The following is a 25901-nucleotide window of genomic DNA, read 5'->3' as shown; positions in this document are numbered from 1 at the left end:
GTGTTTCCCAAAGGTTGAACATGCTCAAATAATGAGCGTAGGATTCCCAGGTGCCTTTGTTATATTATTGGCATCAAGGGGGGAATGTGGAGTGTAACATACACGACGTATTTCAGGTGGGTTCTCCGCGTATGGAGAAAACTTGTATAATTACGGTAAAACTTTTCTTGTGGAATATGTAATTACGTGTACTGGGGTTGTGGCGCAGCTCGTATTGCGGTTTCTGGAATGTTCAGTGTAAATAAAAGTTGAACATGGTCAGAAAATGAGAGTAGGATACTCAGGTGCCTTTGTTAAAATATGCGTATCAAGTGGTGAATGGGAATTTTAACATACACGGCATATTTCATGTGTGTAGGTCATGGGAGGGGAAAGAATGTGTGGGTAAGGTTAATTGTTTTTTGTGGAGTAGTCAATTATGTGTCCTGTTGTGCGCACAATGAGTAGCATGGCTTCCGGAGTGTTCAGTGTTTTCCAAAACTTGGACATGGTCACATAATGAGTGTAGGATTCCCCCGTGCCTTTGTTAGATAATGCACATCAAGGGGGCGAATGGACAGTGTAACATACATGGTGTATGTTAGTTGTGTTAGCCGCGTAAGAAAGCTTGCATGGGTAGGTTACAAGTTTTTAGAGGAATATCTAATTATGCTTTCTGTGGTTGGGGCACAATGCTTACTGCGGTTTCAGGAATGTTCCGTGTTCCCCGAAATTTGAACATGGTCTTATAATAAGTGTAGGATTCTTACTTGCCTTTGTTAAAATATCGGCATCAAAAGGGCGAATTGGGAGCGTAACATACAAATCGTATTTGCAGCTGTGTCAGCCAGGTGAGGAAAAAGCTTGTATGTGTTAGGTAAACGTTTTTGTGGAGTACGTATTTTGTGTCCTGGTGTTGCGGCACTATGCGTATTGCGGTTCCCAGAATACTCGGTGTTTCCAAAAGTTGAGCATGGTCACAAAATGAATGTAGGATGCTCAGGTACCTTTGTAAGAATATGGGCATCGAGGGGGCAAATAGAGAGGGTAATATACACAGCGTATTTCATGTGTGTTGGCCACGTGAGGAGAAAGCTTGTATGGGTGGGGTAAACGTTTTCGTAGAACGCGTAATTATAATTAGTAGATATTTGCCGCTATGCGCCGTGCGCTTTTCGAAAAGTTCCGTGTTTACCAAAAGCAGAACATAGCCACACAAGGAGTGTGGTATTACAAGGGACCTTTGTAAGAATATGGACATCAATGGGGCGAATGGAGAGTGTAACACACACGGCGTATTTCAGGTGTGTTAGCATCGTGAGAACGTGTGTATGGGTGGGTAAAAAATTGCTTGTGCAGTACCTATTTAGGTGTCTGGGTGTTGCGGCGCTATGCGTTGAGCGGTTTCCGGTATGTTCGGTTTTTCTCAAAAGTTGAACATGGTCACATAATGAGTATAAGGATCTCAGGTGCCTTTGTTAAAATATGGGCATCAAGGGGTAGAAATGGAGTGTAACATACATATCGTATTTCAGGTGCGTCAGCCATGTGAGGAGAAAGCTTGTATTGGTTTGCAAATGTTCTTTGTGGAGTACCTAATTATGTTTCCAGGTGTTGTGGCGCAAGGAGTACAGCTGTTTCCGGAATGTTCGGTGTTTCCCAAATGTAGACCGTGGTCATAAAATGAGTGCAGTATTCTCAGTTGCCATTGGTATATGGGCATCAAGGTGGGAATCCGGGAGTGTTACATACATCGCTTATTTAGGTGTGTTAGCCATGTGAGGAGAAAGCTTGTATGGGTATACTTAAAAGTTATACGTGGCGTACGGAATTATGTACCCTGGTGCGGCTGCGCAAGGCGCTGTGCGGTTTACGGAATGCTGGGTGTTTCCCAGCGCAGGAATGTCGGGAGCCTTTGTTAGAATATGGGTATCAAGGCGGCGAATGGGAAGTTTAACAAACATGGTATATTTTAGCTTTCTTAGCCGCGTGAGAAAGCTTGCATGGTTAGTGTAAAATCTTTTTGTTGAATAAATAATTATACGTTCTGGGGTTGGGGAACAGTGCCTACGGCGGTTTCCTGAATGTTTGATGTCCCCAAAAATTTGAACATGGTGATAAAATGACTGTAGTATTCTCACGTGCCTTTGGGAATCAAGAGGGTGAATGGGGAGCGTAACATACAATGCGTATTTCAGGTGTGTTACCCACTAGAAGGGAAAGCATGTATGGGTGGGGGTTTTGTGGAGTACGTTATTAAGTGTCCCTGTGAGGATGTGCAATGCGTATTGCCGTTTTCGGAATTTTTGGTGTTTCTGAAAACTTCAACATGGTCGCATAAAGAGTGTAGGATTCTCAGGTGCCTTTGTTATATTTTGGGCATCAAGCGGTGAATGAATGTAACATATGCGGCGTATTTCTGGTGTGTTAGCAGCGTGATGAGAAAGCTTCTGTGGATAGGGTTAGAAGGTTTTGAGGAGGATTGATTTAGTTGTCCGGGTGTTGCGGTGCAATGTAGAGTTCGGTTTGCGGAATGTTCGGTGTTTCCCAAAAGTTTAACATGTTCACATAATGGATGCAGGATTCTCAGGTTCCTTGGTTTTAATATAGGCATCAAAGGGGCGCACGGGGAGTGTAACACACACGGAATATTTCAGTTGTCTTACGCGTGAGAAAGCTTGAATGGGTGGGGTAAACGTTTTTTGTGCAGGACGTAATTATGTGTCTAGGTATTGCGGCCCAAGGTGCAGTGTTGTTTTTGGAGTGTTTGGTGTTTTTCAGAAGTTGAACAATGTCACATAATGATCGTGGGAATTTCAGGTGCCGTTATTAGAGTAGGGGCATCAAGGGCTCGAATGGGGATTGTAAATGCACGGCGTATTTTACGTATCTTAGCCGCGTGAGGAGAAAGCATGTATGAGTGAGCTGTAAATTTTTTTGTGGATCACAAATTTATGTGCCTTGATGTTGCAGAGCAAGGCGTAGCGCGGTTTCCGGAATGTTCAGTGTTTTGGAAAACTTGAACATGGAAACATAAAGTGTGTAGAATTCCCAGGGGCGTTTTTTAGAATACGCCCATCAAGATGCGCATGGGAAGTGTAACATACGCGGAGTGTTCCAGTTATGTTAGCTGCGTGACAAAGCTTGAATGGGTGGGGCAAAAGTTTTTTGTGGAGTACGTAATTTTAGATCCTGGCATTGCGGGGCAAGTTGTAGTGCGGTTTCCGGAGGGTTTGGTGTTTCCCAAAAGTTGAACATGGTCACATAATGTTCGTGGGATTCTGAGGTGCCGTTGCTTGAGTATGGACATCAAGGGCTCGAATGTGGAGTGTACCCTACATAGAGTATTTCAGGTGTGCTACCCACGTGAGGAGAAATCTTGTATAGGTGGGAATAAAAGTTTTTGTGGAGTACGTTATTATCTTTAATGGTGTTGCGGCGCAAGGCGTAGTATGGCATTCGGGGTGTTCGGTGTTTCCCAAAAGTTTAACATGGCCACATAATGAGTGTACGATTCTGAGGTGCCTTTGTTAGAATATGCGTATCAAGTGGCGAACGGGGAGCGTAAGATGCACAGCCTATTTCAGGTGTGCTTGCTGTGTGAGGAGAAAGCTTGTATTCGTGGAGGTAAAAGTTTTTTTTGTGTACATAATTATCTGTTTGTTGTTGTGTCGGAACGTGTAGTACGATTGTCGGTGCGTTTGGTGTTTCCCAAAAGAGGAACCTTGTCACATAATGAGTGTAAGATTCTCAGATGCCTTTGTGAAAATGCGGGCATTAAGGGAGCAAATGGGGAGTGTACCATACACAGCATAATTCAGGTGTGCTAGCCACGTTAGAGGAATGCTTGCATGTTTGGTGGTAAAAGTATTTTGTGGAGTACGTAATTGTGTGTCCTGGTATTGCAGCGAAAGGCATAGTGGGTTTTCGAGAATGTTCGGTGTTTCCAAAATTTTGAACAAGTTGAATGCTTGTATGGGCTAGGTTAATGTATGGCTAACAAGCGTAAATGGGGTTTAGAGCCTTTCAAATTATTATCTCAGTTTATTTGCATTATACGAGGAAGAAAATACGTTGTTGAGGAGCTGTTACGGCCAAACGAAATGGTCTGACAACGGCTCCACTTTTGGTGACTGTAAAATGGGGTTTAGAGCCTTTCGAATTATTATCTCAGTTTATTTGCTATATACGAGGAAGAAAATAGGTCATTGAGGAGCTGTTACGGCCATACGAAATGGTCGGACAACGGCTCCGCTTTTGGTGACTGAAACGTTAGTTTAATTTCGCAATATATTATCCATTGGGCAACCACAAAATGAAGTCTGGTGCTTTTATTTGACCATGATGCTCCCACAGAACCGGGAATATGCTCTCATGATAAAAAACAGAAGGTTTTCACAAAGCTAACCTTAATATTTCTGCAACATTGACAAAAATCGGCTACTGCATCACTGCTTCAGCCGAAGCTGCAAGCAATGGCGCGGAGCTAGTCTCTACAGTAATTTAGAGCTTGGTCGTCACCTTGGGCGTGATCTGAAGGTTCAGAAATGCCTCGTCTATCCGGCACCCTAGCTTCATTAATCAGAGCCTGCTAGTGTTACAATTCAGCAAAATTGAAGTGGAGAAATTATGGCCGTGTACTGTGCTGAGTTGGAACAATTTGTAAACTCTTGTATTTGGAATTTAAAATAAAATAAAGCACAACTTTCCTCATGCTTTATTTATTTTGTTCTACAAAAAGGCGCAATTAGCACCTTCTTGAAAGCTAAACAAAAATCCACCAATAATCGCACGTAAAAAAACGGTTTCAAAGCAAAGTCATGTAATCATAAAAAAGTGGTTTTTTTGAAAAAGTAGCGCCGGCAGCCGATGTCAAGATCCTACTAACCATAACATCGCTTGGATGATGCAACATAGGCGCGTAAGTCGTTACTTTAGATGAGCAGTTACAGGTTTACCAATTCGCAATGCCACGGAAAAGCATAGTTTTTATAACAACCGCAACAATAGTGTACCCTGAACCCTACAATTGGTACCAATAACGTAGCTGCTTTAAAAACTACCAAATCCTGGTTCCTATAACCACAGTGTGTCTAGAATCCCTCGTTGAATAAGGTATGCGCCATACCAACCACTGTCATCATCGTTGAGGTAACCGACCGTATTGTTGGAGCTTTAATCCCACTATTGGTGAGTCATGTACCCGATCCCGTCTGTGTGTCTCCACTTGCCGTAATGTTTGGTGCCGAGAAACTCGAAAGAAATCCTTGGGACCGACAGGTAGAGCAGCTGTGATGCGACTGGCTACACGCTAGGTAGAACTGCAACCGTCTTCTACCGCCCCGCCCTGAGCCAACTGGCACCATGGCTGACCGTAACGCTTACCGACTACTGACACCCTCCAAGGCACCCACTCCAGCACCGGCGTTTCTACCGTGGCCCGCAAGGGCCAGTTGACAAGCCAGACTTGTTTAAAACCGTGCGGGGGGAAAAACCACAATCCATGCTCTGACCCATGCCCCAACCGCAACGTGTAGTGCGCCAGGTTTGCTACCAACCTTGGCGTGCCTGAATACAAAACCAGTGAGGTCGACGATCTGCGTTCATTGAGGTACCATGCGTGCTCCGTGTTCAACAATGTCGGCGCCAATACAGACAGATTCTTCCCTTCACCACCTCCCCCGTATAGAAAGTGAAGGGTAACTTACAAAACCCGAATCCATTAAGAACGACATTTACTTAACTATATTCATCTATTTTGCACAAAATATAATGCAAAACTTAGACGGAGGTGCGTACGGGAATTGCTGCACGATCTACTTTTTCAGAGCGAACACTTACCCCAACTTTACAATACAGTGCATAAGGTAAAAAAAAACCCCTCAGAAATGAAATTCAAATCCTTTTCTAAAATGGTCATCTTTCTCGAAATCTGCATATAAGCTTTATTGTACACTGAACGTGAGCCCAAACGGTGAACCGGGAAGCAACGATTTTCTCAACGTTCATGGACAATGGAGAGACGCCAATGGGTTTTTTTCGATTGAAAGCATCACCAGCTCTCGAAGAAACACGCCTCCAACGGCCACCGTATGAATTCAGAATGCCTTTATGGCAAACTTCATAAACCAAAAAGCTATGCTTTCGTCCTAAAAACCGCAGCGCCGAGTGCACACAGCAACCCGCCACCCCCACGTGAGCTTTACAGAGGTCAGCTTTAAAGCATAGACCCGCAAGCTGCGGCATTCATGGGGTCGGTTCATCAAGACAATGCTACTTTTCTGCAGGGCTCATCTCCCAAAAACCCTCATCGTCCTGAAACATCCTGTCAATCAACATTTGTTAACACTGTAACCGAATAAAAGAAGTATGTGGTGCACGTTGCCCTAGCGGTGCAAGGCTGGGGGACCATAAGAGCTGGCGGCTCCTCTCACTTCGTCGGGGACCCGGCTTTTGTATATCACAAGGATTCCCGAACACGCCGCCGAAAGCTATTCATGACTGGCATTCCCGGATCGTTTTGTCCGCAGTTATTTGCATCTCTTCCAATTTAGACCTAGTTTGGGCGCGCTAGAACATGCAGGAACCACTCTAGAACAGTCGGCGTAGGTGGCGCGAGTTTGATGACTGTTCGCCCCACCTTAGGTATGACCGCACGTCAACTGACGGGGTGAACAACAAACGAGGGATGAGGCCATGAACGCTGTCCAGAGTGTTCTCGAAGGCTGAGCTGTCCGACGGTGGCCGCTCCGCACGAGGCGCACACTCACACACGTGTATTGTATTTTTTTAGCTGGTTTACGTGGCATGATCCCACGCGCAAGCCTGCACGAGGCGTGGCACTCCTCACGAGGCGCAAGGCGCTCATGCCCTTTGGAGGTGGCAATGCTCGAAGGACAAAATAAAATCTCAAACAGTTCTTCTGTTACCGACAACCACAAGACAAAAAACATTATTGAACAACCGTGAACATCCCGATACGGGCGATATCTAACGCCGTACACAAACCCCCGTAAACGGAGCTTTACGTCTGACAACAAATGTCGTAAGGTGGCATTTTCGCCTCCTAGGTACATGGTCCATCAGAACCGAGCTCGTAAACGAATGCAGTTTCGCCATATGGACGATACTGAACGCTCCGTTTTTAACATAGTTGCGACGTTTCACTCAACCGAAGATGCAACAAAGGCTGAGGCACCCGTGATTAAAAAAGTAAGTGAATTCTGTAGACAATACGTGACGTTTAGCGACGTCAAAAAAGCAACGAAACAAAAACATTGCAAGTCGTTGTTCATCGTTTGAACGATTTTCTCGAGGACCCGAGTAGAACAGGTTACAACGTGTAGTGGTCATCGGGGCCGTGCGTGCCAACACCAGTAAATTAAATATTTCCTCCACTCTCCACATTTTTTCCACTTTCAGGGCCTGCTATGAATTGCGCTGTTTATCGAGGAACAAAACCAACAGAAAGAGAAACTTTCAGACCACCAATATGCACTGTTGGAAAGCAGAAACACGCCCAAATTAAAAGACAGGATCACCGACAATATACTAAGGCTCTCTGAACCGGACGACGATTAAGCGGTAGTCAAGGGCGAGTGTGTGTAAAAACGGTGACAACGAACCATGAAACCTCGTTTTCCCGCCGTATGCTGGGCTTTGCAAGACCTAGCAGAAGTGACATTAGATAGACAATCAAAACACAAGCATTGAAAGGCCCTCGCCCACAATGTGACCAGCGTGCTTGCCGTTGACAAGTACACAACCGCACGTTCAAGTTCTAGCCGCAACGCAGTGTGGTATGTCGAAGGTACGCCAGTGCTTACCGCTACGAGGAGCTCGAGCTTCCGCTCCGGTGTTTTAAGAAACGGCAGTAATCGATGGACGAGCATTGTTCTGCAAAGAACACCCTGATTGAGGGCGGGTACAGTAGCCTGCAATGCCCTAAAAATTATAGATAAGCAGCGCAAGCGATAAAAAGCGTTATACTTCCCGCAAGACTCGCGTCGCTGCGAATTCTGTGCCTGTACCTGTTTGCTGAAGACGCTTACTACAGTGCGGCTGTGATGTTGAATCCGCCACCTGTATATGCAGTATCCCCATCACTGTTATCATTGTGTAAACAACCATGCCATAAAAAGTTTTGTCTAAATTCCGGTCAGCCATGACCCCAACCTTACTGCTTTACTCATCTTTCCTCACGATCCTTATCCTTTAGCAGCACATAACCATGTCGTTGGCTTAAATACAGGTTCAGCGCCTTACTGCTTTTACACTGCATATCGAATACAATACAGCATATACTCCGGAGAATGAAATGGGAGCTATTTTGAAGCTCTCCATTTTCACCTATGTTCTTATCCTATCCTCGAAGAAGAAATTTAGCAGACACTGAAGCCAAGCTCGTACTGAACTTTCCCCCTACCGTCAGTACTACTGTTTGTCGACTGTATTCCCTCAAACGTATCTCCCTGCGGGGTTCAATTATCTCTTTGCATGTTTTATATCATGATATTTCGCACAATACTTCGCGCTGACAACAAATAAATGCGAAACATTTACAATTGAGTTGGAGGTCTCTGTTTTTGGAAATAATAATAAATAATGAAAGCTTTGTTAAGGCCAGCATAATAATTGTATCTAAGTAAAAGCTGACCTCAGAATATTCAGCCGTCAGTTATTGCATCAGGCCAGAAAAAACACTTGGTTTTGGGAAAACATGTTTCCCAAGTACTTCAAGAAGCGTGAGACCCATTTTTAATTGGATATTTCAATTTGCTACGATATCTGTGCAATGTACGGGAGGAGCAATTTCAACCATGTGCAATAGTTTAGATACTGCCGAATCTCTGGAGGTGCAGCTATGGCATGTCAAACTGGATAAAGTTGACGAATGGCCAAAAAGGCGTTCCTATATTGATACTGTGCGCCTCTTGCGTTACAGCATTTAGGGAGGCGTCTAAAACTAGCAAAATCTAAAACACGTGGCAACAAGACACTGAAACGTAGACTTCTTTCAGAGAAGGTGACGACAATTGAGTTATGCATGCAAGTTGCTCCTAAAAAGCACGTACTTGAAGCACTTGAAGTGAAGAGAAGATTGATGTATTTTAAGAGACCGCTATGGCGATGTTGCGTACAGATCGGCAAAGAAAACAAGCCAAACTTTCTCATGGGGTTTAGTGAAACAGTATCAAAAAACATTGAGGCGGTGTAGTTGATTAAAGAAGGGGAATGTTGTCCGTTGCAGAAAACTGTACCTCAGACACTTAGGTCGGCTTGTTTAGATTGATGGCGAAAGTGTTTCCAATACAACTATTGCTTTACGACGACATAGTTCAACACGCGGGCCGGAACGTGCACCTTTTGTCACAAACGCATCACGCAATGCTAGTTTCATTCTGCAGAGTGCAGGGTTAGCGCTGTGGTTAGGGCATCTGACACCTGCACCGGTAACTCGCGTTCAAATCGAATGAGAACTGCTCTTTTTTATATACGCAGCGGTGGCCATTTTCCTGCCTTTGATATTGACACTTAGGGTGACAACGACGCCTACGAATCTGGTGCCATTTCGTGTTTTATGACATACCTAAGGCTTGCAACTTAACCTATGAGCAAATGTGACGGTTTATGGTGCATAATATACAAAGTCGTATCAAGTTATCTCCCTCAATACAGCCCTCTTTCCACCCCTTCATCGGCGATGAAATATAAGTCAAAGTTGCAGTTTCCAGCATCACACGAGGCTTCCCGTTATACACGTTCAAGATAAATTTCATCGGCCTTGTTTTTTTCTAAGTTCCTTAGCAAATTTTTTTATCTTTTACAGTAACCAACCTGGAGTTATAAAACTTCTACTCTCCAAGAGAGCCGATATAAATGCTACGAACCAGAAGAGCCACACAGCCCTGCACTTTGCCGTCAAAGAAGGTTTTGTTGACTGTGTGCGGGTGCTCACAAAGGAATATCAGACACTTGATGCCAATATCCAGGTAATGAATCTGTATGTGTTATCTTTCAATTGTCCTCACAACTGGATGTGGTCGACCATGTTGTATTATAATATCGCTGTGCCTTCTAGATCAACACCAAAAAAGTTTGATTCATTTTGCTTTCAACATGACCTGATAGCAATGCTAGGGAGCAGGAAACATTTTGAGCTGATAGGGAACGTTTTTCTACAGCTACTGCTGCATTCTGAATGAGCCTGTCCGCGTGTTTGAGAGTGAAAGGTCCATTTCTGCTGGTAAAAACCCACAACACGCCTTCTATCGTCAACATGACATTTAACCTCAGGCAATATGCAGCCAGCGCCGTGCGGGTTTGCTCAGCTAAAGCATCTAAGCGCCTGTTCGTTCCACGGGGAAGTGCGCGGAGACGGGCATTGACGCAAACACTAAGGGGGCGCCCCATCAGAAGACATTGCAACGAGGCGCTGGCTGCATCCAAACTTAAAGCGTGTTCGTGCCGAAACCCGTGACGCTCCAGAGAAGCATGTGCATTTTTTCTGTGAATGTAACTCTTCGGGTGTTCACTGCGCCCTCTCTGCCAGAAATCCGAACTTTGTGTCGGCAAACTTTTTTAACAGCCTTCAATCTAGGCACGTTTTTTGTGAGAATAAAATAAAATAAACCACATTTTGGGCTTCTTTGGTAATTCAAGGTATAGACGTTTTATTAGGCTGATGATATCGGTAGTTTACAAAGAGCTTGCGATTGCCAATATTCCCTTTAATCCCAGCCTACGTACTGAAATTTATGATTTGAATGTTAAAAAATTGGCGCAGCTTAAAAAAGTGGTGCAAAACTTTATAAACATCAGAGCTGCTGGACCCTTTTCCTTCGTCAAAGATCTAGATGGCTGCTGCAGCTCACATTGATTTCCGAACTTGCGGATGAACATTCTTCATGACTGGCAGGATCGGATTGTTTTGTCTGAAGGATTTCACGCGCCTCACAAAGTGGACCGCGTTACCACCCGCTAGAACCTGTGGCAACCGACTGTACGAATAGAGTGTCTGTTACATCAACTGGACGTCTGTGCTTCGCAGTTTAGGAGCGTACAGCCGTGAGCTGCCGAAAATAACAGCACGCGAAATATCACGCGACGAACGCTGAGCAGTGTGTCCTCGAAAATAAAGCTGGCCGACTCAGGGAGATTGCCATGACGCTCAACTCACGTGCGCTCGGCTGGGCTGCCTTGTATGATAAAGGTGGAACTATAAAAATAACTAGGTCTCCTGTTAGGACGTAAGATAGGTCCAGACCAGCGGCGTTGCGAGTTTGTTTTCTGCCGCCAAAAATGGCCTCACCGTTATAAGTTTAAGCAGCTCACTTAGGGAAATCCACCCAATTTGGATTTTTTTACCAAGTTTATGGTCAATGCTAAGTTTACTTAGTCTCTTCAATAAAGCCCATAAGTGCCTATGATTTAGGCGGTCAGAAAGGTTTGAGGGGAAAAGTGCTGTTCTGATTGTTTAAAAGCGTTCATTGACTATATCGCGATCATTTTGAGTAGATTACACGCAGTAAAAACCTGCAAAATAGAAATCCTGTGTGGCACTCAGAACTCCTCGTGGCTTTTAATACTGCTAGCGGGAATAAAAAATAGAACAAGAAAGATTCAAGTTATTATATGGCCTCGAATATATTGTATGCCATCTGAGACCTTCAACTGGAAGGTACCGCCGACCGCATCGTCAGGTTCCCGGGACACACGCCTGGGGCTCATGGCAATCACATGGCTCACACCGCCACCAGGGGCGAAACACCTACCGTGACCACACTAACAACTTTTCCTGAGTACATTCAAGCCAGAGAGTCGCAAGTGACTGCAAGATATCACCCCAGTGGGTGTATTTGGACCGTTAAAGACGTCCACATGCTTGTGGGACATGAAAGCTAATAAGATACGGGCTAGCATCGCACTAACCCCTCATGTAGTACATACATGAACCCACGTAGCCAGCTCGCACATCCAACGCTGCCCGTATTGTGACGAGGCGTTCATCCCTAAACTATATCATTTGCTATGGCACTGTGCACACTTCGTGGCTGGTCGCGAGCCAATATTGGACCTCAATTGCCCACACGCAGATGATTATGCGCAATTGCAACGCCTTCGGGTGAACGCCTCACCGCAAAAGAAAATATTTGAATAATCACTGGCCACTTGTTTTTACAAGTTGGTGTGATAACCTGGGCTTATTCCCGACATCAATGTAGCCCCTATATCTTGACGAAATCTAAGAGCTATATCTTTACGGAACCATAGATCTTAAAAGGCTTTCAACCATTTCAAGTCAGTCCCCTTAAACTTTGATACCATTTCTATTACTCACTTGCTCCCACCGTGCTCCTCTCCTTCCCCACCAGGGCATTCATGCCCCCTCTGACAATAAAGCTATAACTCCTGCTTAGGTACTTCGAAGGCGAAACCATGAAGATAGTTATTATTTTGCTGCATTGTTGTATATCAAGCGCTTTCGTCACTTCTTTTCTTTGGCTCAGTTTACTTCTACTGCCTCATTTTTGGGTGTGTTGAGTTTCCCGAGGGAAGCAGTGGCGGGAAGCGCCATGCGCCTCGCGGCTCAACCACAGAAGAAGACGAAGTGGGTAAGCAGCGGGGGCATGCGCGTGAGCACGCAATAAAGAAAGAAGAGAACAACAGGAGGAGGTGTTCGAACTGGTAACGCGGGTGTCGGTCTCTTCGCTGTCGCAATATTTCTGGTGCCGTAAAACCGGGGAGACGGCCGGCATCCATCGCACCGATACGTTACCGAGCATGGAGAAGCTGCGCAGGCAGCGAGGCATCCTTCGTGATTCTACCACCCGACTTCTGACCGTGGCCAGCGATATCCTGCGGGAGGACACTCAACTGTCATTGGGCGACCTCCAGGAAATTATCGACGTGCTTCGCTCTAAAGAGTCCGCGCTCGCTGAGATGGACAGCCAGATCGCCGACTCCCTTGACGGTGAGGCGTTTGATGAAGAAGTCGCGGGTGCTATAGATTACCGTGAGAAGATCGTCAACTCGATGAGCAGGCTTCGTTTCGCCATGAACCCGTGGGCTACGGCTGGTGCTCCTGTCAGTGAAGGCCAGCTACAAAAGCTTGCGGGGACTAGCAGCGAGTCCAGAAACGCCCATCATCAGCGAAAATACCACCGCTCACGGTAGGCGAAGAGCACCGGGTCTGCGCGTGAATTTGCCAAAGCTTGAAATAGCCGTCTTTGCCGGTGAGACCCGTGAATGGCAGGGCCTTTGCGAGCACTATGAGGCCACCATACACGCTCACCTAAATCTCGCCGACATTGAAAAGCTCCAGTATTTGAAGTCTTACCTGGCCGGCGCTGCAAAGCGGGCAATCGAAGGTATACGCCTGACTGACGCAAAATATAGGATTGCCGTCAAAGTGCTCACTGAACGCTATGGCCGAAAGGATGTCCTCATTGATAACCACATAGACAGCCTGTTTTCCATAGAGCCAATCGAGTCATCGTCTCATGTTTCACGTCTGCGAGATCTATAACAGCAGATCCAATTCCGCACCGGCTGTTTGGATAGCCTTGGCATGCCGTCTGCAGAGTACGCGGTTGTTCTACACCGGGTGCTGATGCGCTCATTGCCAGAGGATCTGGCAATCCTGTACCGCAAGCGCACGAAGACCGACACGGCCGGAGCGGACGCTGCAGCGGAATCACGAGAACAGCAAGTCAAGGCCATCCCGAAGTTCCTGCAAGTGGAGGTTGAAAGCAGAGAGGAGAGTCGAGTGTCACGCGGGAAACCCACTTCAAGGAGGTTCCCAGCTAACCGCAACGTGACACCGCCTCGAATACCATCCACCCTAGCACTGGCAGCACAGTCCGCATCGCCAGGTGCCGATCCGTCCATGGCTTCGCAGACTAAGTGCTCCCTCTGCGACGCTCCAGAACACGCGACACGTAGGTGCCAGGCCACACTGTCAGCGGAGGAAAAGCGCCGTCGGCTGTCCAGGAAGCATTGCTGTTTCAAGTGTGGCAAAAGGGGCCACACTGTCCGTAATTGCCGAGCCGCAGCAGGGCTCAGGTGCGACCACTGCTCAGGGCGCCATATTTCTACACTGTGCGGCATTTGGGGAAGAGCAGCAACGGGCACTCCACGACCACCTACTCCTATCGGAGCTGAAAACTGAGAGGTGGAAACACAACGAGGGAGGCAGGTGACAACAGCTCCTACAAGCAGCACATCCTCGTCACCCGTATTGCTCCAAACCGCCACGGTGTGGGCGTCCGGAAACCGCGACCGCGTGCCGGTACGGATACTGCTTGATACTGGAAGCCAACGGTCCTTCGTCTGTCAAGACGTATCGCAGCAACTGTCTCTACCCAGCACTGGAACTGAGGATTTGGCAGTGTTCACCTTCGGCAAGGGCAACCGCCCACGCCAGTACAAATGCCGAAGGGTGAACATTACTCTCTGTGGCCGCTTTGAATCAAATGAGCTTACCCTCCAAGCTCTGGAAGTGCCAGAGGTCTGTACAGTGAGGGACCCGGCCATAGAGAGCACCGTTATTGCAATGTTGCGTGACTAGAATTTACCCTTAGCGACGATCCCCAAGACGATAAACCTCAGGACTCCGCGATAAGCGTGTTGATCGGCTCTGACAATTACTGGAGGGTTGTAAAAGGACGTGTCGAGCGCTTCACCGACACCCTGTGCGCCGTGGAGACAATATTCGGTTGGGTCATTCAAGGAACCTACACTGACGTCTGCCATCGTCTGACACCACGTACCACCAGTGAAACTGCACTATTCCTAGCTTGTACTGACGATTGGCGCATGAAATTCCGACCGGGAGACCCGTCGGAGATGTGGCGGTTGGACGCCATCGGTATAAGCGATGCAGGTGAGGAGCACGACGCCAACAAACACCCGATGCTCCTACAGTTTAGTAGCGCAGTACACAAGAGGGAAGGTCGTTACGTAGTACCGCTCATGATTAAGACACCTGGGCTCACGTCATCCACGAACCGAACTGTAGCCGAATGCAGGCTGAAAAGGCAGCTTCAGCGGTTTGAACATCAGCCAGAACTGCTGCAGGAGTACGACGCCACCATCAGCGAGTACTTCAAGGAAGGCCATGCTGAGAGAGTCGTACCGTCTGAAACCACCGGACAGACTGTCTACTACCTACCTCATCATGCGGTAGTCCGACGCGAAGCCGTGACTACCAAGGTCCGCGTCGTGTTTGATGCCTCATCGCATGAGTACGTGAAACCGTCTTTAAACGAAATGCTTGATAAGGGCATCAAGCTTGGTCCTGATCTCCTACAGCTCCTTCTGCAGTTTAGGTGCAGCCCCATAGTTCTTACTGCGGATATCCGGAAGGCATTCCTCCAGATAAGCATTAAACCGGAAGACAGAGACGCGCTTCGTTTCCTGTGGATTGACCGATTACCGACCTGTGACCATACCATCCCGACAACCGTCGAATGGCGTATGACCAGGGTTCCTTTCGGAGCGTCGTCTAGCCCGTTCTTGCTGTCAGCCACTCTGCAGCACCACCTGGAAACGTGGAAGACAACGCACCCGGACGTTGCAGCTCGCCTACAACGGTCATTCTACGTGGACGACTTAGTCATAGGCGCGTCTTCCGAAGAAGAGGCATTGGAGATTTACCGGGAAGCAAATGCTATTATTACCGATGCAGGAATGGCTCTTCGATCCGCTGGCCTTCGTCGCTCCGTTTCCCGTGAGAGCTAGACTGCTGTTCCAACGGCTCTGGCGACAGAGAATCGCTTGGGACGAGTCTCTCCCACCAGACATCGAGGACTTGTGGACGGAATGGGTATCAGAGCTGCCGGTCCTATCCGCACTGCGCATTCCACGTTGTTTGTTACTGGCATCGCAAGGTTATGATAGTGAGGCGATACATTTGATCGCTGATGCCAGCCCTCATGCATACGGCGTCGCAGTGTTTGTACGTCAGCCAGTCGTCGATGGCAGCTTTACCGTTCGGCTACTTATGAGCAAGACTCGCATTCCACCACTGAAGACGGTATCTCTACCGCGTTTAGAACTTCTGGCATGCCTTCTAGTGGCGAGGTTATGGCACTACATTCGTAAAATGCCAGAGTTCTCATCCTGTGTCGCCTATTTTTGGACTTACTCAACCGTACCATTGCATTGAATTGCTAGCGACGAAAACCCCTGGGAGATCTCTGTGAGGAACCGTGTTCGTGAAATTTAGCAGTTGACCCAACGTTTCACCTGGCGGCACTGTTCGAGTGCGGACAATCCGGCGGACCATTTTACGCGCGGAGTACCAGCAGTAGTTCTAACACGAAAACCGACGGGGTGGACTGGACCTCTGTGGTTTGCGGAACCAGAACGCAACTGGCCTTCGACCTCTTGCGCTGCGATAGCAGTGAGTGAGCTGACCACCGAATTTGCGTCCGTGTGCCCAACCGCAATCTCGCAGCAATCTGGACGTCCACCCACTCCACTGCTGGACATCAAGAACTACGGCTCACTCTCCAGGCTCCGCAGAGTAACCGCCTGGATTTTGAGGTTTGTTTGCAATGCTACCCGAAGGCAGCCAACCTTTTCTGGGCCACTGACGTCACTTGAACTGGATCACGCGGAGCGGTATTGGCTCCAGCTGGTTCAGAAAACTGCCTTCCCATCCGAGATCGCCGCACGTAAAGCTGGACAGCCGTTGCCGTCATGCTCCAGCGTTCTGACCCTACGGCCAGATGTTGGCCTGGATGGCTTGCTTAGAGTTGGAGGCCGCTTACAGGAACTTGATGGGTCAGAGGAAGTGAAGCATCCAATCCTTTTGCCAAGTGACCACGTGTTTACGCGACTCTTGGTAGCCGCGACACATGTCTGGCTTCTGCACGCCGGAGTTCAAGTTACGCTTCTGGACCTTCGATCAAGGTTTTGTATCTTAAAGGGAAGGCGAACCGTCAGCAAGGTGCTCCTGTCGTGCTTACCGTGTCGCCGTCGACGTTTACTTCCCGCGTCTGTCCCGGTGGTACCGTTACCGAAAGACCGCATAGCAGAGATGTCACCGTTCGATGTCGTGGGAGTAGACTTCTGCAGAACCCTTTACTGCCGCTCTACGCAACAGTCTGTGAAGCTGTACATTGCTGTTTTCTCCTGTGCAGTGACGCGAGCAGTTCATTTAGAAATTACTTCAGACATGATGGCACAAGCATTCATCCTCGCCTTTCGTCGTTTTACGTCCAGACGAGGCATCTTGTCTACAGTATATTCTGATAACGCCAATGCATTCCGCAGCTGTTCGAAACAGTTGCGCTCGCTGCTCTCGGACGCTGTCCAGGACCATGCAAGTGCTCACCGCATCAACTGGAAATTCATCGCTGAACGAGCTCCGTGGTGGGGTGGCTTCTGGGAGCACATCATCCGGACAGTCAAGGATGCGTTGAAGCGCTGCCTTAGACGAAGCAGCCTGAGTTACGAAGAGCTGATGACTGTACTGGCCGAGGTAGAAGCGATTGTCAACTGCCGCCCTTTAACACAACTCTGCGAGGATTGCGATGATGCAGTTGCGCTGACGCCATCGCACTTTTTACCCAGCAAGCGCACTGTGGGACTACCACCACGAACTGCCGACTGTTTGCCTAGCTCCACCGCGCATGACTTGCGACGAAGGGTGAAGTACAGAGACGAGCTTCTGCGCCGACTATGAAAGCGTTGGAAGGAAGAATATTTGCTTCTTCTAGGCTCCGCTCATCACTGCCAGCCTTCGTCATCATCCCGACTACATGTTGGCTACTTGGTGATTGTCAACGACGACAACGTGCCGATGCTGCAATGGAAGCTCGGCAGAGTGGTTGACGCGTTTACTGGTAGGGACGGCATCGACAGATACTTTACAGTCACCTTCCCAAATGGCCAACAAGTACGGCGGGCTGCTCAGCGGTTATACCTCTTGGAGGCGGGCGACCACTTCGCGGGCCCTGGAGGATGTTGACTTTCCCGCGGGAAGCAGTGGCGGGAAGCGCCAAGCGCCTCGCGGCTCAACCACAGAAGAAGACGAAGAGGGTGGGCAGCGGGGGCATGCGCGTGAGCACGCAATAAAGAAAGAAGAGAACAACAGGAGGAGGTGTTCGAACTGGTAACGCGGGCGTCGGTCTCTTCGCAATAGGGTGCACTGAGTATGGGTGTGATTTTTTCGCTTTCGCTTCTTCGGCTTAGTGCTCGAATCATACCAGCAATCATACTTGCACCCGCGCGCGCTTCCCTAGAGTGATGGTTCCGCGCAGCTTTTGTGAACATGTTGTACTTAGGCACCATCACGTACAGGTGCCAGGGGGCAAGCAATATTTTGGAACTTTTAGGTTTAGCATTGCTGGTTTAGTGAGTTATGTGAGGCTTCAGATTTTGCCGCAAAGCCTCAGATTTCTCGTCAGTTTCCAAAGCGTGTATGTGCCATGAACAAATGGAAGTGCGGAAGTAGAGTAGTTGTAAAAGGGACAATACAGCACGCTTTGAGCAGTGCAAGTAAATCTGCGCGGCGGTTAGATTACCCTACCGGGAATACCTCAGCCAAATATTACACCTGCATGTTTGAAAACTGCGCTTGAGGTTACTAAGGACACACTTGAAAGGAATACAAACGGACGACGTCGACAGCACGAGCGCATGAGCGCTTGTGCTGTCGACGTCGTCCGTTTGTATTCCTTTGTGTTTACATACATATCCATAGATTTATATAGCAAGTCAGAATAGAAAATGACGGACTCATTGAATAAAAAAAAATAAGTGTGAGCAGCCAACAAATCCATACAGTTTTGTAGAGAAAGGAGCAAGTGGAGAACAACATGCCTGCTGCGCATGCACCACCCTTATACACACGTGGCTACTATCACTAAGTGCCGGAAACACCTTAACACCAATACCCGAGAATGGGGAGGGGATCACCGCTCCGCCATTAGCGTAGTGGCATCGCACCAGACGCGTGGAGGTCGGGAGTACGGAAACCACATGGCGGCCATGCTTGTTTTTCTACACTTCCTTTCTTTTGCTAAAAACCTCTATCTGTCTCAACGATATTGAAACTCCTACAACAATTTGGTGAGGGGGCGAAAAATGGTTGGAGATTATGATACTCCATATAGTGATATATGGGCGCAGGAGCTGGGTTCTCTCGACGGCAGCGATGATGAGCCTCAGCGTCGGTGGCCCGAAGTGCGTCTCAGGAAGGGACCACCAACTCAGTCTTAAGCGAACGCTCACCATAGTCACGCGGACGCCACCTTCAGGTTTTAAAGAAAAGGTATTTACCTCGATCTCCGAAGGGTTTTTGCGCTACCGTTGGTGCCAACAGAAATCCCAAGAAATAAATAAAAATTACGTCCACCTCCCCTCGCGGGGACCCTGTTGTGATGCGACCCTGAGGGTGGTTCAAGCGCAAGCGGAGAGCAACCGTCGACCGAAAGGCCGCCGGAGAGCGGCACACCGGTTATATGACTCGCGCGCCCGAAGGAGAGGAGACCACAGAGAGAGAGAGTACTGCACGTGCGCAGCACCGCGCGCAGCGCCGCCCACAGGCGGAGTGAAAGCGCGCTGGACCGCACACCCGCAGATGTTGAGAGAGTGTTCGCTCTCACCTGGGCACGCGCCGGCGTCGGTGCGTCTGCCGCGACTATGACGCAACAAAATCCAACACAATCCACTTTATTCGAATCCAATCCAAATCCAATCCAATCCAAGTCAACCCAAGCCAATCCAATCGAATCCAATTTAATGGCCCTCGCGAGAGAATATTCGCTATCGGAGAGGAGAGGGGGTGAGCAGAGGAGAGTGCGGACGCCGAAGACGACGACGGACGCACGCAGGAAGGACAGGGTCTCGGACAAGAGATGCTCTCAGCGTCGCATCTAAAAATTACTGGCACCGCTAGGAATCGAACCATGAATGAATGCAATAACGGAGCGAGAGCCATTATCTTAACGATTGACCTACGAGCCCACACGGAGACGGCAATGAAAGGCAGTGCACTCACCAAGCACGTCTGCGGGTTTACCGCTTGTGTTCTTGCTTACTGTCACGTTCTATTGTCACGCGACTTTTCCCACCGCTGTGCGTTCCGCCCGCGGCACGTGGGGCAACCGTGCGTGCGCCTTGCGCATGATCTCGTAGTTTCAAAAATAAAGGAAGCTCCCACCAAAGCTCACGTAAAAGGCAAATGATAAAGTAAAGCACACTATATCCTATATTGGAGGCAAACGCTAAAGTAGGGAAGAAACATTCTGTAGAAATGACAGTTAGGAAATATGGTCTGCGTTGTAGGATTAAAAGAGGGGACTTACTAGTCGAGTTCGCAGAACACAATAACGTATGCATCATGAATACCTTCATCTGCAAACGAGAGAGGCAGAAGGGGGCATGAAGAGCATGAAAATATAGTATGCGACAAGCCTTGTGTCTTGCTGTGCTCGGAAGGGTGAGGTGTAGTGACCACCGTGTGATAAGATCTCGAATTAGGCTAAATTTGAGGAGGGACGGTAAAAAGTTAGTACAAAATAAGCCGATAAATGTGCTAACAGTAAGACATCCAGTTGAAGTATTCAGGCTCACGCTGGAGAGCCCACGTTCAGGTCTAACAGAGGAAGTGAGTTTACTACCCAAAGAGCGAGCGACAATCTTACTAGCAGTATCACGGGGTGTGCAGTAGAAGTCGAAGGTAGCATCACTTGACAGGATACTAGTGAACTTTCCAAGGTAATGAAAGGTTTATTAGCAAATGGCAAAGCATGAAAACCTCCACCCCCGCTCACAAAATAGGACTAGAGGGGCTTTCGAATGAAATAGTTATAGTAGCCGAGGAGTTCTATAGAGACTGGTGCAGTAGCTTCTACATTCAGGATAATGCCGAAAGAGGCAGTAGTTCAAAAGGAGAGAGACATCCCACCAGCAGCGACACAAGAATAAAGGAAGGCTTTGAAAGAAATGAAAGGACGCAAAGAACCTGGTGAAGATGAGATAACAGAAGACCTCATGAAGGATGGTGGGCAAATTGTACTAGAGAAGTGGCAAAATTGTGGACGCAATACTAAATTACCGTGAGTATACCAGAATCTTGGATGAATGCTAGTATCATCCTAATCCATCAGGAAGGTGACATGAAGGACTTGAAAAATTACAGGCCGATCAGCTTACTCTCAGTTGTGTACAAGGTACTTACAATAGTAATCACCAACAGAATTTCGGCCACCTTAGAGTTCAGTCAACCTAAAGAACAAGCAGGGTTTCGTAAAGGCTATTCAACAATGAACCATTATACGCAATAAGTTAGGTGATATAGAGATGCGCGGAGTATACTCAACCCCTATAAATAGCATTTATAGATTATGGGAAAGCATTTGACTTGGTCGAAGCTTCAGCAGTCATTCAGGCATTGCGAACTGAGGCGTGGACGACCATTGCGCAAGAACACCAGACGATATCTCCAAGGAGTCGAAAGCTACCACCATCCTCCACAAGGAGAGCAGTAAAATACCTGCGAAGAAGAGTATCATACAAGGAGACACAATCTCTCCTATGTTATTCACAACATGCTTATTCACAGCATGTTTACTCACAGCATGTTTGCAAGAGGTTTTCAGAGCTTTCGATTGGAAACAGGTGGGCGTAAACTTTATGAAAAATACCTCAGTAACCTCAGATTTGCTGATGACGCTGCCTTTCTAAGAAATTTTGTGCACAAATTGCAAAATATGCTTACCGCACCTGAAAACCAGAGTAGAACCCTGCGCGTGAAAATTAGTATGCAGAAAAATAAAGTAATGCTCAATAACCGCGGGAGGGAACAGGGATTGGAGATAGGTGGCGAGGCTGTTGAAGTGTAAAGGGTCTACTAAGGCATAATATTGATCCCGGATCCCAACTATGAGGTGGAGATAATTAGAAGGATGAGAATGAAGTGGAGTGCATTCGGCAGCCATCCTCAGATAATGGATGACACCCTACCATTGTCCCCGAATAAGAAAGTGAATGACAGCTGCTTCTTACTTGTACTCAACAACGGATCAGAAGCTTGGAGGCTCGCTTAAAGGGTTCAACTTAAATTGAGAACGACTCGGCGAGAAATGGGACGGAAGACGATAGGTATAACATTAAGGGACAAGAAGACAGAAAGGTGGGGCAGAGAACGTTAAGGACATATTACTGGAAATTGAGAACAAGAAATGGGTGTGAGCAGTGTTGTAATGCGAAGGCGCGATAACCGTTGGTCGCTAAGAATGACAGAGTGATCACTAGAGAAGGAAAGCTTGGCAGGGGCTACAGAAAGTTAGGTGGGCAGATGAGATCAACAAGTTTTTGTGGACAAACTGGTCGCAGGTAACATAGGAGCAGAAAAACTGGAGAATAATGGGAGAAGCCTTTGCCCTGTCATGTGGCAAATAGGCTGAGGAAAATCGGCGAATAGGCAAATAGGGGCAAATAGGCTGCCGCTGATGATAAGGATAACACCAGCGCATGGCAACTCACTTCACCACGGTTTCTGCCGCCGATCTCGTCGCGTCCAATGGCAACGGCCAAGACGGATCATCTAACACCGGCTTCGAGCTTCTTTTATGTTAAAAAAAGTTTCCAGTTCTCTACCAACTCTACCAACAACTCTACCAACAATCGTTCATAAATCCTGCATTGAGTTAACTTTAGCAAAAAATATCTCTTTGAAGTAATAAAGGGTGTAGTTAACTGCATATCACTTGTATCTGGTTTCACTATTTGAGAAACAACGGGAATGAGTTTAAGTGATGTCGCATCGGTAATCATTGTAGGTGTCGTGTACAGCTCTACTTTCCAATCACATTCACAGGGTGAACTGGCGTGCATTTTTTTTCGCCAAGCGTCGCACCGTCGAGCGCTTCGCGCGGGTACTGCATACTGTCGTTCTCCACTTCCACCGCACACTTCCGGCGAGCGCTTGCTCTCGTCACCACGGGGAACTGCCCTCCCCTGCAAATTTGGCAAAACTCTCCTCCTTGGCTTTCTTTAATTCTTCGCTTTTTAATTCACTGACTGGTCATGCCATCGTTCATTTGGTTACGACGGCATGACGCGGCCCCGCCCTTTGACGCGACGCGGCTCAGCCGCGTCGCGTGAAAGGGCTGGCCGTAAAAGGATTCACGTTATTATCAACCCCTCAGAGCTTCCTTGCAGAATTTTTGATGCATATTAAGACCTTCAGTCTTCCGAACACCTGCAAAACCCGTACGCTTAGAATATTTGAAGAAAAACACTGTAAGCCTCGCCAAACCTTCGAACTCTCTCACTGCTTCCGGAGCTGCTGGGATTAGCAGCGCAAAGAAAACTTTTCGTTGAATACGATCCGTACTTCAGCCTATCGCGGTATTATTGATACTTTTCTAACAGATCAAAGAGAGTTATTTATGCCCGATTACCACAGTGAACAAGTAGATTGTCGTAGTTAAAAGATACACGACGCGCAACGCAAACACCGGCGCTTTTGCCAACGGGGCCGCTCACGCGGTCGCCAACAAACAGGCTGTACCGTGACATAGAGCCCCTCAAGTCCTCATAACGGACAGCGGAGCCCGACTGCAGTGCTCATGCAATGAGTCTTACGTTAAGGGCTGCACCCTAACGGCAGGGCTAACCTAGTGCTTCAAAATACCATTGTGCAAACGCTGTCCATGTACAGTCTTGGGGTAAAGAAGGGTACGCGCAAATATCAAGCAAGACACGCAAATATTGCGATTTTTCTATGCAAGTAACGACAAACAGCTTCCATTCTAGCACAACTGTCTGTTCTCCTGTAGAGAAACCTACCGGCCCTGTGGCTTATCGGTGGCTGCCAGAAGAAACATTTCAGCCTTCGTCGCGTATAACAAGGATAAATTTTGAGGGAAGGATTTTACCCGATTTTTAATGTCTTCATAGCACCGGTGATTTTCAACGAATTACCATTATGGTTGCGGGAGGCTATAACTGGGTAAATATGCTTTATCCCGAAATAAATCCCGACTAGTAAATGGTAAGTGCTGCAGGATCCCATTGTTCAGCATTATCGCTTCACTATATTTCCTGAAGATGTCCAAAAGCACCCCGTACACCAGCTTTCGTCTCCGTTTTCCCAATGCTTGTGGTTAAGGTGCTGTGCTTCCGTTACCAGTGATTAGGCTTCTATCCTGCACCGTGGCTGCTCTTGTGATGCTGTCGAAAATCGGAACCTTCCATGTGTCGTAACATCGGCGATGTCGAAATAAATTCGATATTGCCTAAGTGCAGCTTCGGCGCGTTACACAACACTAAATGTGTAAATGTTTTTGTAACACCGACAGTCTTACTAAATCAAATACGTTTTTTGTAACGTCAGGAGGTATTGCATAATGCATTATTGTCTATTAGCATGTTCATGCCCCAAATTTGAAAGGTTAAATGGCCCAACATTGAACAGGTATCCTAAATGTGCAACATATCTAGTCCCTTCTGTACTGTGAAACCTGAAGTGTCAGTTGTACGGTCAAGTGATATATTGATTGGAACCACTAATGCAAACCTGTAAAATTTGATTCTAGGCTACTAGGTATCCCTCTATTAAGTAGTGATCATTAGGTTGGGATTTTATTGCTACTGGTTTTGTAGGCAAAAGCCTTAAGTGCACCAATCTGCCACTTTTATTATTGTGGGCGGTGTTGTAGTTCTCCAGGCTGTAAAATAGCCACTCAGGTTACTTGTATATTAATGACGAAACTTCTGCTCTGATCACATTTGAACCCGGGTGTGCACACGAGAAGGACAATGTTTTGAAGAGAACTGCAGCACTTGCCACAGACTATTCGCATTGCATTTCGGGTTGAGTTCCTTTGTTCGAGCAATCTCCTTGGCCAAGATTTATAAAAATTCGTTCACTATCACGGAGCTACGCTCCAAATCAACGTGACATCTGATTAGGCGAGGACGGCTGCTGTCTTTCTACCGGAAACGTAGCTGCCAGTGACGTTATTTTTCGTGGCCTGCGATGTATTAGCGGCCAGGGAGTTGTTTTCTCCGTGATGCGGAAAAGCGCATTTCCAATAAGCTTTGGGACCCGGAAATCATAGGCGCCTGCTCACAAGCATGCACTGGCGCTTGGTAGGGCGTTGCTGAAGCAATAGACGCTTGTTGTCGAGGGGTCTTGTTGAAAGTCAAATATCGAGTTCATCACTTCAACTTCGCGCGCACTGTATACAAACAACTGTACGTACAGCATCAGGCACACAAGTTGGCGTACAGCGCCAACGACTGTGGATCGTCACCGGAAATACGAGAAATATACTAGAATGTTAACCATCAACAGCCAATAGGACAACAACCGCTGTCATGACGTAATCAAAACATACCGTATTATGGGAAACTGAACAGAGCACGCTTGGTTTTCTCAAGAATTTTAATATGTTTGTGAGCTTACGGCCTCAAGTGCAGGTGTGATCGAGAGTAAGGTGATGAATTGGGCTAGTACATACATACATATCCATACATACATGTATGGATAGGTATGTAAAAAAAAAGATGGTAGCGGCCTCACACCTAGGCCAACGTTTCGACAAAGAGACTAGTCTTTTTCAAGGTATGAGGGTTCACCTCTGGCAAACTGCTTTATAGATAAAGATTGAGTTGGAGAGAGAGGGGGCAGGTTGTTAAGAGCGGTGCCGGAAGGACGACAGAAGAGTGGGTCAACGGTCGGTTGAAAGGAGCGAAATAGTGAGAGTGAAAGAGAGGTGTGGTTATTGTGGCAGGACCCCGCAGTAGAGAAAGAGGGAAGACTACGAGAGGGTCGGAGAAAACATGGGGAATGGTTTAAGCTGGGCTGCGGTGGTGCCCTGCGACCTCAAAGGAGGCTTCCGGGAAGTACGGGGACGAGAGGGGCGTCAGGGGGTGCAATTCTAAGGTTACTGAACTGT

The 25901-nt window shown here is 47.5% G+C and overlaps 1 protein-coding gene across 3 annotated transcripts in view; it reads left to right on the top strand.

Moving 5' to 3' along the window:
* The window catches only part of LOC144165139 (uncharacterized), a 249251-nt gene that overhangs the window by 133402 nt on the left and 89948 nt on the right, over window positions 1-25901 (top strand). For all 3 annotated transcript variants that reach the window (XM_077695243.1, XM_077695241.1, XM_077695242.1), the window contains one exon: window positions 9809-9971. In XM_077695243.1, the coding sequence (XP_077551369.1) occupies window positions 9809-9971 (163 nt within the window). The remainder of the gene's footprint in view (window positions 1-9808; window positions 9972-25901) is intronic.

This window comes from Haemaphysalis longicornis, unplaced genomic scaffold (genome assembly GCF_048455015.1).
Source record: "Haemaphysalis longicornis isolate Haplotype H1 unplaced genomic scaffold, Haemaphysalis longicornis Haplotype H1 scaffold_14, whole genome shotgun sequence".
NCBI classification, from domain to species: domain Eukaryota; kingdom Metazoa; phylum Arthropoda; class Arachnida; order Ixodida; family Ixodidae; genus Haemaphysalis; species Haemaphysalis longicornis.
The sequence above is the reverse complement of the archived record's forward strand: the minus strand, read 5'-3'. Positions and strand labels throughout refer to the sequence as shown.